The 17465-nt window shown below is 39.6% G+C and overlaps 1 protein-coding gene across 2 annotated transcripts in view; it reads left to right on the plus strand.

Moving 5' to 3' along the window:
- Nucleotides 1–17465, plus strand: part of GFRA1 (GDNF family receptor alpha 1) — a 231990-nt gene that overhangs the window by 136322 nt on the left and 78203 nt on the right. For both annotated transcript variants that reach the window (XM_032762996.2, XM_032762997.1), the window contains one exon: nucleotides 11835–12174. In XM_032762996.2, the coding sequence (XP_032618887.1) occupies nucleotides 11835–12174 (340 nt within the window). The remainder of the gene's footprint in view (nucleotides 1–11834; nucleotides 12175–17465) is intronic.

A 17465-nucleotide genomic window follows, 5' to 3' on the forward strand; every position in this document is an offset into this window, starting at 1 on the left:
CAAAAGCACCCAACTGAGTTAGGAGCCCTAAGTTCCATTGGGAACTTTTGAAAATCCCACCCTTGAACTTTAAAGGAACTTTTGAAGTAACTTGGGAACTTTTTTACCTCTTCCATTTTATTTTATTTAATTATTTATAAATACTTTTATTAAGGCAAAGTTGCAATAAAATGCTAACGTACTACATCATACATTGCTTACTATTATTTATTCAGGATCAGCTTAATAGTGAAAGAACTTAACTAAATTTGGGCTTGCGGGCTGGGGAGCCCTCCTCCCCTGAGAATGCTAAAATGACCGAAATTCTAAATAGCTATCCTCCTTTTTGGCTCTTTTCTTGTGTATATATTTGGTGGGAAAGCTTTTCCATTACAAGGACAGGCCATATTGTATTATAGTACAATTCCACAGGAGGAGAAGTCACATTTTTTTATAAAGTGCAATATGCATTTTTGGTGGTAACTAATAAAAAAAACAAAAAACGTTATCATTCTGTTTAAAATGTAGCTCCTTTACTGGAGCATGAAGTAAGCAGGTCAGGATCTTGAAGAAGCTAGCATTGGGACAAAAGATGAATCTCTTTAATAATTTCTTGTCAAAACCATCTAATTCCTGAAGTCAGTGAGAACTGCTGGATGCTCAGCATTTTTGAAAATGAAGCCACTCAATTTGGTAAACAAATATAGACTTAGCAACATGTGGTTGGGGTCCTGTTTTTGAAATTTTTAACTTGGTGTTCTCCATTTGTTGTATAAATTGGAGGCCTTCTAGACCTTGCCTGTTGCAGCAAGTAGAATTCGTCCTTTGGACTTCAGCTTCTCTTTCCATTTTGATATGCACGCTTTGCTTCCTCTATGTGAACGACAGTTTTGCTGCCGAATATAGTTTTTTTCTTTAGTGTGAAAATTAATAAGTGTTTTTATTTATTTATATTTGCCCAACATGTGTAGGCATTCACTTTCCATGTGAAACTTTTCACACAGCTCTTGATACATGTTAACAGTTTTGTTGTATAATGAAAATGAAAAAGCAAGACTTAAAAAAAAAAAAAAAAGTCAGTTTTGCCAACAAGTCATCTTTGGAATGTCATTGTAGCATTAAAAGTATCTGTTTGGAAATTTCAAAATATTAGAGCTCAGAGCTGGCCCTGTAGTTACGTATTATAGCAAATATGGTTGTCTGAAACTGAACTGAATACAAAAAGTCAAAGAACAGTAGGATAGTATCTGGCATAGTTACATAAGACATAATTAGATTATTAGAATGGTCTGTCTTAAGATGTCTATTGCTAAATTGAAATCCAATTATAGTTTTATGGCATTACTGAAAAATGTTTGGATATTTTGCTTGTCTTTGTAAAAGATCATTTCCTTTTAGTATCTGCTGCACTCATATCAGTCTTATTTTTCCAAACAAATTTGACCTTAGTTATCTTGGAATCAGCCTTACGTTAAATAAAACATATTTTGATTTTTTTATATCAACTACTAAGTACGTTTCTTAGCATTTGAAAGATCACATGAGAAAATAATTTACAAAGTAATCCTTTAAATTATAAACATTTGTATATACAATATATTTATGCTGTCTTAATAAAATAAGAACATACTCTGTTTCACTGGTGTAAATCTGGTGAAACTCAGTTGAGCTCAGTGGATCAGTACAATGGATTTATGCCACTGTAAGTGAGAGAAGAATTTGATCCCTGATTTTCATATATAGTGAACATTAAGCTAGTGTGTCTAGAAAAAAATATTTGGGGCAAAATTCTGCTCTCAGTTGAAGTCCATGGAGTTATCCCATATTTATCCTGAGAGCAGGTCTGGCCCCTACTTTTCAGTAATTGGCACCACTACAGATATAAAGCAGTTGTTAGTGTGCAAAGAGAAGGGCGTAGGAATTTCCTGCACTCCTGCCGGGAGGATTCAAATGCTAAGTTTAAATAATGAATGAACCCAAGATTTTTGTAATTGATCATTGTATGATTTATACAGAGTAATTAGAATTAGGTTGAGAGAGAATTTTCAAAAGCCAGTTTCCTGGTAGCCAAAGCCATTAAATAACAGTAAGCTGCCAGGACAAAAATGAGGTGGGAACATAGCCACAAAGTTCAGAGCGTCTATCCTGTATCTGATTTGTAATAATCCTCGTTGCATCAACATTTACAATACCTTCTTATTTGTAACCATAAGGACTGCTTGACTAAATCTAAAGATTATTTTTCATGTGATTGTTTAAAACCTAATCAAACATAACTGAAAAACTGCAAAGATTTAATGTATAACAAAAGTAAAAGGTGCAGAAGGTTGAAAAGGTTAATTAAAAATATAATGATTGCATTTCCTGAGAGAGAACTATTAATTACTTCACATGGGTGGTCATGTGACTTGGAAACCATTGACTATAGATATATATTTTGAGTGGTGTAACATGGTCTGTATTTTTTTAAAATGTATAGCCGTAACAGGAAAGGATAGGTATGGTTCATATTTGATTTTGGAACCCATTTTGATTAGGGTTCATTTTTTAAAGTATTAGCAAAGATTTAGCGTCATATATAGAAGAGCCTACTCAAGTGTTACAGCAAAAAATTCCCACTGAAGTGATTGAGAGCTTTGATTGAAAAAGGATTGCAGGATTTGGCTCATTGATATTTCTGGTCTTCCAATTTTTCCTCAGGGGAGGATTGCTTACAGCTTAATGCTTAATGGGGTTGTAGGTATGGGAGAAAAAAGGGCAGTAGAAAATTCATCATTATGTAATATAATCTCTGTGAAACAGTGTATATGGTCAACAGAGTGAATTCTCAAGTGTCAACAAGCACATTTAAGTGTAATTTTTACCACATCACTGGAAAAAGCAAAAAGAAGCTTCAAGGATCAATTACAAGCGTCACAATCTTGTATTATCTGATTTGCTATTATATTCATCCATGCTTTATTGGAATGGAACATAAACTTGAAAACTAGTGAGCTCAAAAAGGATTGCAATACTAGAGCAAAGAGCTGGAAGCTTTTTCCTGTTTTATTTTGCTGGGGAAGCACTTTAGAGTGAGCCCATTATAAGAGGGAGAACAGTAGTTATGTTAACATGGTAATTAATCAAGGCTGAGGAAAGGAGGAAACAAGTTGTGAATTCAATTCTGCAGTAATAAAAAGAAATGCTGAAAGTTACCCTGTAAATTGGCAAAGCTTTGGTGACCTGTCTTGCACTGTCTTGTGAACTTTGTGTGCAGTAAATCTCTTATCATGCAGATGATGTACGTTATAATATTTTCACATTTTATTCAATATAGCTGCATGTACAATTTCAGTCTTAGTTCTGTCCACTTAGTATCTGACTAAATCAAAAAATATAGCGAATGGAATAGCTGGGCAGCATATGCAGTAATTTAAGGTCACTCTGAATAGTCCAGGGGAAATTAATTGGAAGAGTTCAGCTGAAATCTTGGTCAGAGCATTCCACACCACAAAACCAGCCTCTGATTCAATACAGTGCATGAATTGTATATGGAATAACCGGAGATCTCTTCTCCAGAGGGATTTATTTTGTATAAGGCCCTTCTGATGCATAATTCATTCCAGATGCTAGTGTTGTGTTACACACTAGGAGGAACTTCACATCCTAAATCCCTCTAGGTTAGGGTTGAAATCATTGCTGCAATATGTGAGAAACCATGACTGGATCAGTTAACAGCTTCTGCAAGTTTCTTTGTTTAGCAGCTTCTGACTCTGAGCAGAATTACTTTGGTGTAGCTACATTGCTGAGGAGTGCGAAAAATCCACACCCCAAGTGGTGTAGTTATACTGATGTAAGTGCCAGTGTAGACAGCTTTATGTTGGCAGGAGAGCTTCTCTCACTTACACAGGTACTGTCTTTCGCAGACATGGCTTAACTACACTTAGAGGAGAGCTTTCTCCTATCAGCGTAGAGTGTCTTAATTAAAGCGCTGCAGCTATACCGATGCAGCGTTTCAAGTGTAGAGTTGCCCTTTATCATTATATCTCTTCCTCTCTGTATAAGATACCTTGGGAAAGAGGTAAAACTAGGAGTAATGGGCCAAATTCTTCTTTTAGTTAGACTTTTGTAAATCCAGACTAATTTCTAGTGAATCTAACAGATTTAACCAAGCTTTACTCTGGTGTGACTAAAGTCAAAATTTGGTGGAAAACCTGTATTCTTCAATAGTGCAAGGGGAATTACATTTCCATAATGTTTCATTCTGTTCATAGCAGGGACTAAAAGGTGATTGTACTCTAATGCAAATATGAACAAAGGCTTTATGAGCTTGATCCCAAATCATTCAGGATAGTGGGAATGTTTGCATTGACTTGAATGGGAGTACAATCAAGACCTAAATGAGCACAGGTAACTTTCACGCATTCTCTATGTTGGGATTCCTCCCTAGGCCTTTTCCACTTGGTTTATCCAGAATACCTCATCCGGTTCTGGTAGAACACTTTATCCAGTTCTCTGTAATCCAAGAAATCAGTTCCACTTGGGACTCATCGCTGAGATTCTTTATTGACAAAGAGTCAAACTACACTTGAGTTCATCGGTTTCAAGTATAGGGGGTGGGTACAGGGTACCAGTCCAAAGTACAAAATCATTAGTCAGTTTATATACACATTCTAAAACAAACTGCCGCATGCGACTTCAACTCCACATCATGTCCTGCACACTGTGATTGGCTTATTAGTTTTTGTAGCCAAGCCCCATTTTAGATCATGAGTTGGTCATGTGTTGCGTTACATTCTAGCCACAGATGCAAGCTGTCACATATTGCTTACCATCTGGGGGGAGGGATAGCTCAGTGGCTTGAGCACTGGCCTGCTAAACCCAGGGTTGTGAGTTCAGTCTTTGAGGGGGGCACTTAGGGATCTGGGGCAAAATCAGTACTTGGTCCTGCTAGTGAAGGCAGGGGGCTGGACTCAAGGTCCCTTCCAGTTTTAGGAGATAGGATAGGATATCCTATATCCTTGTTTTCTACTAGCTACATCTTTTATATATTTACAGGGCTACAAAGCTATTGTAAATTCACGCCTTGTTCATTATTCTGGGACACAGACATGAAACAGACTTAAACTATATTCAACCTCATTGTGCAGTGATAAGTCTCCAGACCCTTGTTCCCTCTGCTTCCTTACTCTCCAGATTGCAGGGTAAAACAAAGGGGGCATTATGTAGAGTATGGGCATATCCGGTGTTGCCAACTCTTACAGTTTTAACGTGAGTCTGGTGACATTTGGTGCTTTTCTTAAAGCACAGCTCCTAGAAACAAGTGATTGTGTGAGAATCTCAGCCTTAATTTTTTAAAGGTAAGTTTCTAGCTCTCAAGTTTGCAGAAAAAGCATGAAAATGTGATCTGCATGTGTATCTAAAAGCTGAGAAAGAAGACAAATAGAATCCCAAAATTATATCGCATGATTTTTAAAGCCAGTCTCATGATTTTTGGAGACTTGACCCATTATTTCTGTACACTTGGGATTGGCAGTACGTTATGTCTGAACAGATGGTGGTTTAGTTGCAACCTTTGCATGCCACTGACAAATGTACCCTCACACTCCCTTCTTTGTTCTTATTCCTTCTACAAAATATGAGTAAATTAGTGATTGCCGCAGGATTAGATTTTGGTCCTTTACTTAGCCTGCTAGACAATTTCAACCTTTGGCTTTTACATGCAGCACTGTGCCACTCTGCTATGCAGGAACAAGCCCAGAGTAGTCACCAATAACATTTCACAGTGTTCCCTTTCACTTAATTAACATTTACTGCAAAGATTGCAGTATTCCCTGTGCTAAGTACACTGAATAGCCTCATAATGCTAATTACTTGCAAAGAGCAATTGTAATTTTAATGGCAACCACTGTAAATTGCTGTTTATGTACTATAAGAAAATTAATATCTAAGTGTCCCTTTTGTTTATTCTAAAATTAATTTTGACACTTAGGTTATATGTTCTTTGCAAAACACATCTATCAAAGGCAGGGAAATTATCTCAAATGTCCTTTGAGTTGGGTGGCAAAAATTTTAATAGGGGTGTCATAAACATATAGCTAAGGGTTAATGTCTCTTTCACCTGTAAAGGGTTAACAAAACAGGGACCTGGAACACCTGACCAGAGGACCAATCCGGAGACAAGATACTTTCAACTCTGGGTGGAGGGAAGTTTGAGTGTGGGTCCTTTGTTCTGTGTCTGTGTGCTCTCTAGGCTCTGAGGGTCACCACACGTCTCTACAGGCTCTCTAATCTTCTGTTTCCAATCTGTAAGTACAAAGGTTTGGTTTTCTTTATGTGCAAATATGTAGTTTGCTGGAAATATTTTAAATTGTATTTTTTCTGGATAAGGCTGTTTATCCATTTTCTGTAAGCTGGAAAACCCTGTAATAGTTCATCTTGATTACAGAGACAATTTTTTTGTTTTTTCTTTCTTTTTTTTAAAAAGCAAATAAAAGGAAAAAGATAGAGATGAGAGCTAGAATTGGTTAAATGGAATCAATTACATACAGTGATGTCTGTGTCATCCCTTCCTGCATCAATTTTGCGTTGGGGGTGTGACGTTATTGATATAGACTGGGACTGTATAGAACATGGGTTGCAACCAAGGTCCTGCAGAGGCACCAAATCCCATTTAAAGGGGGAAATATAAGGTGTCTAAGACCAGGTTACGGGTTACTTGTTATGATTATGCTGTCTGTATGTCTGTATCATTTTTGTAGTTGAAGTTATGAATATTGGCTGTATGTGCCTGTTATTTCAAACTTGTGCTGTGTCTACTGGGAGAGATCCAGAACAAGTTGGTGTTTCAGCTCAGTGCTTAGCCTGCTTGAATGGCCCACATTAAGGGACCATTAGCTTAAAATCTACACAAAGACCTCCATGAGAGGAGGGCAGATTGCCTCTTGTGACTTCAGCAGGGTGGTGCACACTGCCCATGTGACTGGCAGAACTCCATTATTGGGGCTGTAACTTTCCACATAAGAAGCAAGAGTGTCTACAAACAACCCGGAAAAGCCTATATAAGGCGCGAGGCCTCATCTCCATTCTGTCTTCAAATCCGCTTCTTTAATACCTCTGGAGGACTTGCTTTACAAGCTGAAGCTTCTACACAAGGAACTGATGACCCCTCCCCAGCCTGGGCAGCAGTTCTCCAGAGACTGAGACGAAATTTAAAACCTGCATTTACTCATCACCTGCCAAAGCCCTGAACTCAGAACTTTGCCACTCACTGTATGTATTGATATCCATTTAACCATTCTAGCTCTCATAAATACCCCCTTTTCCTTGTTATGAATAAACCTTTAGATTTTAGATTTAAAAAAAAAATTAAAAAAAAATACAATTTAAAATATTTCCAGCAAACTACACATTTGCACATAAAGAAAACCAAATAAAAAGACTATACTGTCTTTCTACCTTTGTACTTACAGATTGGAAACAGAAGATTAGAGAGCCTGTAGAGACGTATGGTGACCCTCAGAGCCTAGAGAGCACACAGACACAGAACAAAGGACCCACACCCAAAGTTCCCTTCACCCAGAGTTGAAAGTATCTTGTCTCCTGATTGGTCCTCTGGTCAGGTGTTCCAGGTCCCTGTTTTGTTAACCCTTTACAGGAGAAAGAGACATTACCCCTTAGCTATCTGTTTATGACAGGGTTCCCAGGATCACTTCTGCCAGCACATCACTGAATTAATGGGTGTTAGTCAACGCCTTCCTGGACAACCACAAAGCTTTACTAGGTGCAGAGTGAAAACTAGATGCAAGAAGGATGAAAGACTGACAGTATAGGAAAAGGGGAGGATTTTCTGGCCTAAGTCTGTGATACCTGTAATAATGATAAAGAAAGTAAGATGTAAACTATTTGTCTTTTGAACCTAAAATGTGTCACATAGTTAATATCGAGTAAGAGTCAGATTACTACTTGTCTTCATAATTTACATTTCACAAAAGAGAGGCTAGCTGAAATTGTGGCCTTCAATGTTACTACCATGCATATAAACTGCAAGAAATTTTACAGTAAGTACTATGCTGTTTGTGGTTGCCAAAGGAGTTGAGGATAATTACATGATACTTTCACAATGTAAAATAAAACATAAGTAGGCTCAGTTTGTAAATTTTAAATTAAATATACATGGTTTAAAGGCTCAGGAAAATCTGGCATTCATGAACATGTTTGGTGTACATGTTCATATTCAATACAAACACTGTTGATTCTGATTGCATACCACTTTTACTCTAATGTAAGTATTAATTTAAAAAAAGTTGACTATGTATAATATTGTGATAGATATACTGTAGCTGGGTTCACAAGTAGCAAAATAGAAAGGACAAAAGGCAAGTGGCAAAATTCAGGCTGTTGCAGCCGTAAAGTAAAAAAGTAAATCTCTGTGCTATATTGAGAGGTGACACACAGAATAGTGTAAGTTACAGGTTGGACATAAAATGTGTAATGCCTATGACTGAGTGTAAATATCACAGTAGTTTTCTGAACAATTTATACCCAGTGCAACTTTCACTCAGCATAACTTTCACTACCGTTTTATTATCACTGTGTTTGGCTTATGTACTTTAAGAAAATCATTAAAAATATCACTTTTGTTTTTTTTTCTTGTCCCCCAAGGTGCTAATCTTTAAAGGACTTTTTAATTCCATAACAGCATTTATCATGATTTGGACCCTTAATAAATTAACATACATGATTGTAAACACAATAGAGCGGTATGTTCACATCTTTTATCTTTCTTATTTTTAAATAATTCTTTAGACTGTAGTGAATTATATGTTTGTGTTGGCATATATCAGTTCAGAACTCCTCCACAGATTCATACCAACTGCTTATCCTAGGACATCCTAGTTTAAACAGTTCAATATAACATTTGCCTTCCAGGCACAAATAAGCATGCAATTACTCTAATCACATCATAATTAGTATGTACTATGCATATATTGCATAATTATATGCCCTACAGATTATGTGGTAATTATACGTGGATTAGCATATAATTCTGTGTGCTAAATAGAGAAAAAACTTTGAGTTTTAAAGTAAAGGTTATAATTATATGCTGATGTAGTACAACATTTTAACATTATTATAATGTTAAGATTATCCAAAAACCAAATGTTTGAAAGTGATGAAAATTGTTGTTATAGTTTGACATGCAACCTGAAGTCTGTGATGCTGGCTACTGTCTCCTCAATGACAATACTGGCACATTTTAGTTTAGTGTCTGTTCCAAGGACTTTGGAATAATTAAAATTATGTCCTTTTAATTAAAATATTATATATTCTATGGACCTGTCACAACTTGCTTCATCTGCATATGGAATTAGCTTTTCAAAAAACTGAGCTCTTGCTATTTATATACTTTTATGGCTTCATCCCCATAGTATTCGAGCGCCTTAAAAGCATTAATTTTTCTTCACATGTCTGTCAGATCGGGAACTATGTTATCCCATTTTACAGATGGGGAAGTGAGACACAAAAAGATGTAGGTAGCGTGCCCAAGGTCTCACTGTAAGTCTCTCAGAAAATTGGGTATCAGCTTCAGATCTCCTAAGACCCAGTCCAGTATCAAACAAAAACCTCCCTTCCTCTCTAAACTAAGTATACATGATAGGGCCTGATTCTAATCTCACTTGCACTAGATCAACACTCTTCTGTGTTTCCAGGGGGGGATAACTCAGTGATTTGCACATTAGCCTGCTAAACTCAGGGTTGTGAGTTCAATCCTTGAGGGGGGTGCATTTAAGAAACTGAGGTAAAAATCTGTCTGGGGACTGGTCCTGTTTTGAGCAGGGGGTTGGACTAGATAACCTCTTGAGGTCCCTTCCAACTCTGATATTCTGTGAAGTCAGATCAGAATCAGGGTAGTGATGCTGAAGGCCAATTTCCAGTCCAGTGGTATAAATCCAGAATAACTCCAATGATTTACCCTACTGTAAGGGAGATCTGAAGTTGGTCTGTGTGGTCTGTATCATGTGTTATGTTTTGACTATACTATCTCTCATCCAGATCTAGTGTTTAAACTTCAGATGTTGAATGAATGTAAGACCTGACTGGTTCCTTTGGTTTATAGTGCAATGTTGTATCTGTATAGGTTTTTCATTTTATGAGGAGGATAAGACACAAACAATGGTGATCTATTTACTACACAGGAAATTAGGATGAAGAAAGGCTTGGAATGTGCAATGTAAAATTATTCTACTGTGACTAGAACATATACCTGGACTGAAAATAGATCTAATGTTTGCTACTTTTGTGTTGCATCAGGCTTCAGAGATGTACGTATTGGAGATGGTAGTGTAATGTGTTGTTTATTTGTATCATACTGCCACTGAGTGACTGGCCATATAAAGGCTGATGAGTCTCAGCCTCACTCGTGCCACAGTCAACACTCCGTCCCCAGTGAGGGGAAATGAAGAGGATCATGTGACCCAGTCATGCATTTGGAGTAGAAAAGGCTCTGAGAGGGGAGCGATTTCAGCAGCAGCCTGGAGAAGGCTGCTGTGGGCTTCAGGAGCAGGAAGGCCCCTCTTCCAAAGTAGAATGAAAGCAAATTCATAAATATAAAAATCCCAGAATTTGGCTAGCTCTGCCTCGGAGTAGCTTGAAAGACTCCAGGCAGTCGGACATGTGAGGGGCTTGATGAAGAAGGAAAAGATGAATATGTGAACTTTTGAGTATTTTATTCTGGAACTATTCATGGTAATAAAGCAGTCCAAGCTATTGCCTACAAGAAAGCCTTTGTGAATTACTGAGGAGCGCTGACACTGAGGCAGAGATGCTGCAGACCACCCCATGCTCTGGAGGCAGTGACCCTATTACCATTTAAGAGCTTGCCACATTGTTTTGCTGTTCATGCTTGCAATTGAAATGATGCATAATGGGGAGTTGTGACTGTTGGATCTACAGTGCTGGGTGGGTCCTGACTATTTATGGCAGTTAAAATTATTTGTCTACCCTTAACTCCAATTTTCTTCATTGTCGAATGGTTGGGTTTTAGAAAACCTTAATATTCAGATAAATGTTATTAAAGTTGCATATTGTATAATTCCTTGCAACTTTCACAGTTACCTTAATGAGGTTTTTAGTCTGTACATTTCCGTAGCTTTGTATCCTTCTGCTAGCCTGTGTCTTTAACACTGACTGTAACCGCCAAAGACTTTGTAAGGTTCAGGGTGCACCTATGGTCCTTTTAAGATTATCTTGCTAGCTCTGTAGAGGTGAGCATGGAGCTTACAAGGTGTGTAGGATGGGCTTATAGAGCTAATAAGCGTTTGCACATGCTAACTTTTTTCAAGTTCTATGGATTATGTACCTTGTAAACTGTGTATTAGCAATCATGTAGTCTGTAAATTCTGCAGAATGAGTAGATAAACTTTTTAAGGGTTGGGCAGTATTGTTGTTGATGTGGTTATTGAATGGTAGTTATAGAGTTTTTGGAGAAATGACTAAACACTAACCTGTGTCTAAATGTGTTCTTTCACAGTGGACAGTTTTTTTTCCATGTTGCAACTCCATTGATTTTAATGGCGTTACACCAGGGATTAATTAGCCCAACATGCTTTTACTGTATTTGTTTTACAAGGAAGATAAAGTGCAATGCTACTGACTTTAGTCATCCTTCATTTTCCACCATTATAATTTTAACATGTGCTCATACACTTTCTCTCTCATTAAATTATGAGCCAAAGAAACATAAGAGGTGGACACATTTTCTGGCAGCCAAGATTTCTTAGCTGACAGATATATGCTCAAGGTCTCATTAACTGTGAAATAGATACAAACATTGTAACACAATATAAACCCAATGTATTTCTTATTTTTTACAGTGGAGCCAGCACTTTCAAAAGGAAACAATTGTTTGGATGCAGCAAAAGCCTGTAACCTAAATGATACCTGCAAGAGGTTCAGATCTGCTTATATAACCCCCTGTACCAGCAGTACATCTAATGATATCTGCAACAAGCGGAAGTGTCATAAGGCTCTCCGGCTATTTTTTGACAAAGTTCCCCCAAAGCACAGCTATGGAATGCTCTTCTGCTCCTGTCGAGACATAGCCTGCACAGAAAGGAGACGGCAGACTATTGTTCCTGTGTGTTCATATGAAGACAAGGAGAAACCAAACTGCTTGAATTTACAAGATTCCTGCAAGAAGAATTACATCTGCAGGTAAGATAGCACATGGCAGTGAAGTGATTAATGAAGTAGCAGGGAGAACCTTTGGAGCTGCTGAAATTGCCAAGACTCCGAATCAGAATTTCCACCAGGGAACAGGACGGTTGGGGGGCAGGGGAGGAGACTTGACATCTTCAACTGAACAACAAAAGTCTGCATCTGGTTACAGTATATGTTTTCTCAGAAACCATAACTACTCACTGCATGATGGAATGATCTTTTACCCCCCTAGGAAAGATATAAAAACAGAAATCTCTTTCCTACAAAATTTTGTTGGAAAACTTTCCTTCACGTGTCTTCATGAAATGATGACTTAGAATATTTTTTTCATAACTGACAAGCTGCAAGAGCTGATGGGAAATTTTAATAATATTTGAACACTCTAACATTGCTTATGAATAGTAGTGTAACTGTTAGTGCAGGAGTGGGCAAAGTTTTTGGCCTGAGGGCCACATCTGCATGGGGAAATTGCATGCAGGGCCATGAATGTAGGGCTGAGGCAGGGGGTAAAGGGTGTGGGAGGGGGTGCAATGTGCAGGAAGGGCTCAGGGCAAGGGGTTGGGGCATGAGGGGGATGCTAGGTGTGACGGGGGTTCAGGGCACGGGTTTGGGGTGCTGGCTCCATCCCAGCGCTGCTTACCTGGAGCAGCTGTGGGGTGGCAGTGGTGCACAACGGGGCTCAGGCAGGCTCTCTGCCTGCCCTGGCTCTGCGCCGTGCTTCGCTGCTCCCAGAAGCGGCTAGCACTACATTCCTGCGGCCCCTGGGGAAGGGTGGCGGGGGCAGAGGACTCCACACGCTGCCCTCACCTGCAGGTACCTCCCCCAAAGCTCCCATTGACTGCAGTTTCACATTCCCAGCCAATGGGAGCTGCGGGGGATGGTCCCTGCAGGGGAGGGCAGCGCACAGAGCCCTCTGCGTCCCCCGTTTTCCCAGGCGATGCAGGAATGTGGTGCCGGACATTTCCGGGAGCAGCGCGGGGCCCGTGGGGCCACAGGGGTGGCAATCCCATGGGCCGCATCCAAAGCCCTGAAGGGCCAGATCTGGTCCGTAGGCCATAGTTTGCCCACCCCTGTGTTAGTGGATAATAGCCATAGCCAGGACCTTATTCACAGCCCTAGCATGCATGTTGTTCATAGAGGTTTTTCTGCACAGTGTGGGAATCCTCCCTCTCAGGGTGTGGATGTGTTCCTGCCGCAGTTTCAGAGCTGCAATAGGCCTGGGACTGTTTTGTTGCCCCTCAGTGTTCCCACAGATATTTGTGTTTGACTGATGTATCGGTGGTTGTTGATCCACTGGTCCTGCTCCCAGCCCTCTTCCTCCTCTGTGTACCTGGGCAGTGGGTGCCCCCAGGGGACATAGCTTTGCAGGGCAGAAGGGGTCCTCATGCCTTGAGCAAGCTCCCTGCACTGGTTCTGCTGCATACAGGGCCTTCTGTGCCTCTAGGAAACCTCGTACTCCCAGTTACATTCTGTATGTTTATATCAGAAAATCCTTGTACTAATGCCGTATTTAAAAAGTTATACACTAGATTCTCATTAATTGCCAGTGGGTAGATGCCAATGTGTATTACCCAAATATTGTGAATTAGCAATGAAAAGAAACATTTTAAGAAGTCAAGGATACTGCAGTAAATTATTTGAGAGCATTTCATATGTATTTTAACTGACCTGGAGTATAGTTTATAGAAATAATTAATATGACTATGAGGCCTCACTATAGTATTCTACTATTAAACCTTTGGGCTAGATCCTAAAGTGTGCCTGAGCTCTGCTCTGTGCACCTGAGAAGGTGGGTGGGCATAAATAGCCTTCTTCCCTCGCTGGCGCCTGTGCCTCCCCAAGGACAGATTGGAATAGTCTATGGTCTGCTCTAAGTTGTGTCAATCGTAGTTGGAGTCATTGTGGATAGTTCTCTGAAAACATCCACTCAATGTGCAGCGGCAGTCAAAAAAGCTAACAGAATGTTGGGAATCATTAAGAAAAGGATAGATAATAAGACAGAAAATATCATATTGCCTCTATATAAATCCATGGTATGCCCACATCCTGAATACTGCTTGTAGATGTGGCTGCCCCATCTCAAAAAAGATGTATTGGATTTGGAAAAGGTTCAGAAAAGGGCAACAAAAATTATTAGGGGTATGGAATGGCTGCCTTTTGAGGAGACATTAATAAGACTGGAACTTTTCCGCTTGGAAAAGAGATTACTAATGTGGGCGATAAGATTGAAGTCTATAAAATCATGACTGGTTTGGAGAAAATAAATAAGGAAGTGTAATTTACTCCTCATAATACAAGAACTAGGGGTCACCAAATGACATTAATAGGCAGCAAGTTTAAAACAAACAAAAGAAAGTATTTTTTCACACAACACACAGTCAACCTGTGGAACTCCTTGCCAGAGGATGTTGTGAAGGCCAAGTCTATAACAGAGTTCAAAAAAGAACTAGCTAAATTCATGGAGGATAGGTCCATCAATGGCTATTAGCCAGATGGGCAGGGATGGTGTCTCTAGCCTCTGTTTGCCAGAAGCTGGGAATGGGTGGCAGGGGATAGATCACTTGATGATTACCTGTTCTGTTCATTCCCTCTGGGGCACCTGGCATTGGCCACTGTTGGGAGACAGGATACTGGGCTAAATGGACCTTTGGTCTGACCAAGTATGGCCTTTCTTATGTTGTAATGCCCCCGACAGGGCCATTCCAGCAGCTCAGTGTACCCAGAATGCAGCACACACTCTTCATCATGGGAGCAGGCAGTGAGTGACATAGAGCTAGCTACCTTAGTTTTTCAACACCAAAGGATTCCTATGCAAGGAAAATCCCCAGCTTCCTGTTAAGGTAGCTTTTGGCCCCTCTACCATGCTACTGGTGCCAAGGTTCTGGCCTCTACTGAAAAATGAGGCAAGGCCACTGATTCTGAGAATTATGATCTGTAGGGACTAATGGACTAAGAAGTAGAGAGGGTTCTCTATTCTAGTTATAATAATGAAAGCTTATGCTCAAATAAATGTGTTAGTCTCTGTGGTGCCACAAGTACTCCTATTATATTTGCATTCAGAAAGTGCATTTTCACCAGGTTCTCAAAATGTTTTTCCAACATTATTTACCCTGATTTTAACCCTGGGTAATAGGGTTATATTATACTCATTATACTGATGGATAAAATAAGGAACAGTTAAATGACTTGCCCCAAGTTACATAGTAAATCATCACTGGAACCAGGAATAGAATCCAAGAGTCTTGACTCTCAGTCACAAACATATTGCTTCCTGCTAAGAATATGTACTTAGAATACAGTATACGCAAGGGGAGTGGAAGATTGTGGAGGGAAAAATGTTAAGGTTCACTGGCCTCTAGCATATCCCGTTAATGGGAAACTCAAATCCATGGACTTCTTCTAGAGCTCTTGTCACCGTTGAATGGACAGTATCCTACTTGAGTAAGTAGACAGTGAACCACGTTAAAAGTTCCACTGTTTTTGATTGGTTCTACAGTTTTCGATGACATTCAGTACCCATTTGGAGGAGTCTAAAACTAGACATGGTAATGTCTTTCCAAATGGTCTGAGTCTTTATTGGTATCCGCTTGTAATTTGCTCCACTGCCTGTATATGTTCTGTTTTACTTCTCAATTTTTAATTTTGTATTTACTATTTTGATAAGCAGAACAATTATTTTTGTTAGGATGAAAAGTCCATCTCATAAATTGACTTGGGTTCGATGAGATTAATGTGGTGACTTAGTCTACCTGCCATGTTCCCAGGCAGGATTGATTTTCTTCTTCTTCTTCTTATTTATTACTATTCATAAGCCATCCCTGATAAATGTGATTCAAGCCTTAATCTGATTCCTATTCCCAGGGACTTATTCCACAGCCTCTCTTGGCAGCTACTTCCACTGCCCAAACTCTTCTCAGTTATAGGGCCAAATGCTACCCACACTCAGTCCTTGAACTGAATATCTCAGAAAGGGTCAGGGAAGAGTTCTCTGTCCAACCCCATAGCTTGACGCTGTGCACTGCTACTATACCTTACAAGTTGGGTTTCCCTGCATCCTGTATGTTTAGACCTGTGGATGCACATAGTCCTAAAACAGCTGGCCTCCTGTCCTTTACTTCAATCCCAAGCCCCTTCCTCCTTGTCTATGGCTTCTCGAGAGTTCCATCCTGCCTGCCATACCTCCCAGCAGAACAATGGTATTTCCTCTGTATTTTCAGCCAAAGTTCCACTGCATTCAGTGTCTGTGGGGTGGATTTGTCCCATAAAGATTTTCCTAATGCTTACACTAAATATGCCCTGCTGCAGCCTAAGTGCTGCCATTACTACTTCAGTGATTATTGTCAGCTCCGGTCAAATGTCATCTCAGCCATTAAGTTGTTTAATAGTGTTTTATTTAATCAGATTTCATTAATCTTGCCCTGATTTTATGCCTTTTCTATTACATCACTGCACAATCCAGCTTGGTAAAATTGCGATTACCATTGCCCAAAGCTACAGTCAGCGCTAGAATGAAAATTGATTTCTTAGCAGGTTTCCTATTGCATTCCTTTTCATACAAACTTCAGTTCAGAAAGTTTGGGCTCTCTTCTGGCTCAGGGACCCACTGTTTTGTGGGTGTGGGTATGCAGAGGTACAGCACTAGTGTGGAGTGCATTGGTGGCATTGTGGGAGCATACCAAAGTGCAGCAGCACTTCTATCTCCTTTCTGGAGGTACGACATGTCTCCTCTCTTCCCAGTTGCAGATGACCTACTGGTGAAGGCAGTCATGCTTGACCCGCTCTACTAGGGGTTGTGGAGACTGATACTGACGTTGTGTCATTCCCTGACCATGTACTCATGGAGAGCAATACCCCATCTTATGGCTGCCCTGCTCCATATGTAAATGGTGGAGTATTCTTCTATCCCTCCTCCTCTGGCCCCCCTATACAGAGCCAGCCATAACTGTCCCCTAGTCTACTTCACTATTTTTCCTCTCCAAGGAGACCAGGAAGAAAGGCAACAGCTCCTTACTGCTATAATGTTGAGATCTAGAAATAGCCTGTCTATTTAGTGGTACCAGAGCCTAAATTAAAATAATTTAAATCTGTGGCCTTTAGGCACTTCTTTCTGACTCCAAGGTTTTATTGTTTTATTTTATTTTGAAGATGGAAGGAAAAAATAAATGAAATAATACTTACAAACACACATTTTAACTACGGAGAAATCGTCATTTGCAAAGTGTTGGTTATTTGCATGTATATCACACATAATTAAGCACTTTCAGTGTTATTCAGGACACTGGGGC

The sequence above is a fragment of the Chelonoidis abingdonii genome, chromosome 15, assembly GCF_003597395.2.
Source record: "Chelonoidis abingdonii isolate Lonesome George chromosome 15, CheloAbing_2.0, whole genome shotgun sequence".
Lineage (NCBI taxonomy): Eukaryota > Metazoa > Chordata > Testudines > Testudinidae > Chelonoidis > Chelonoidis abingdonii.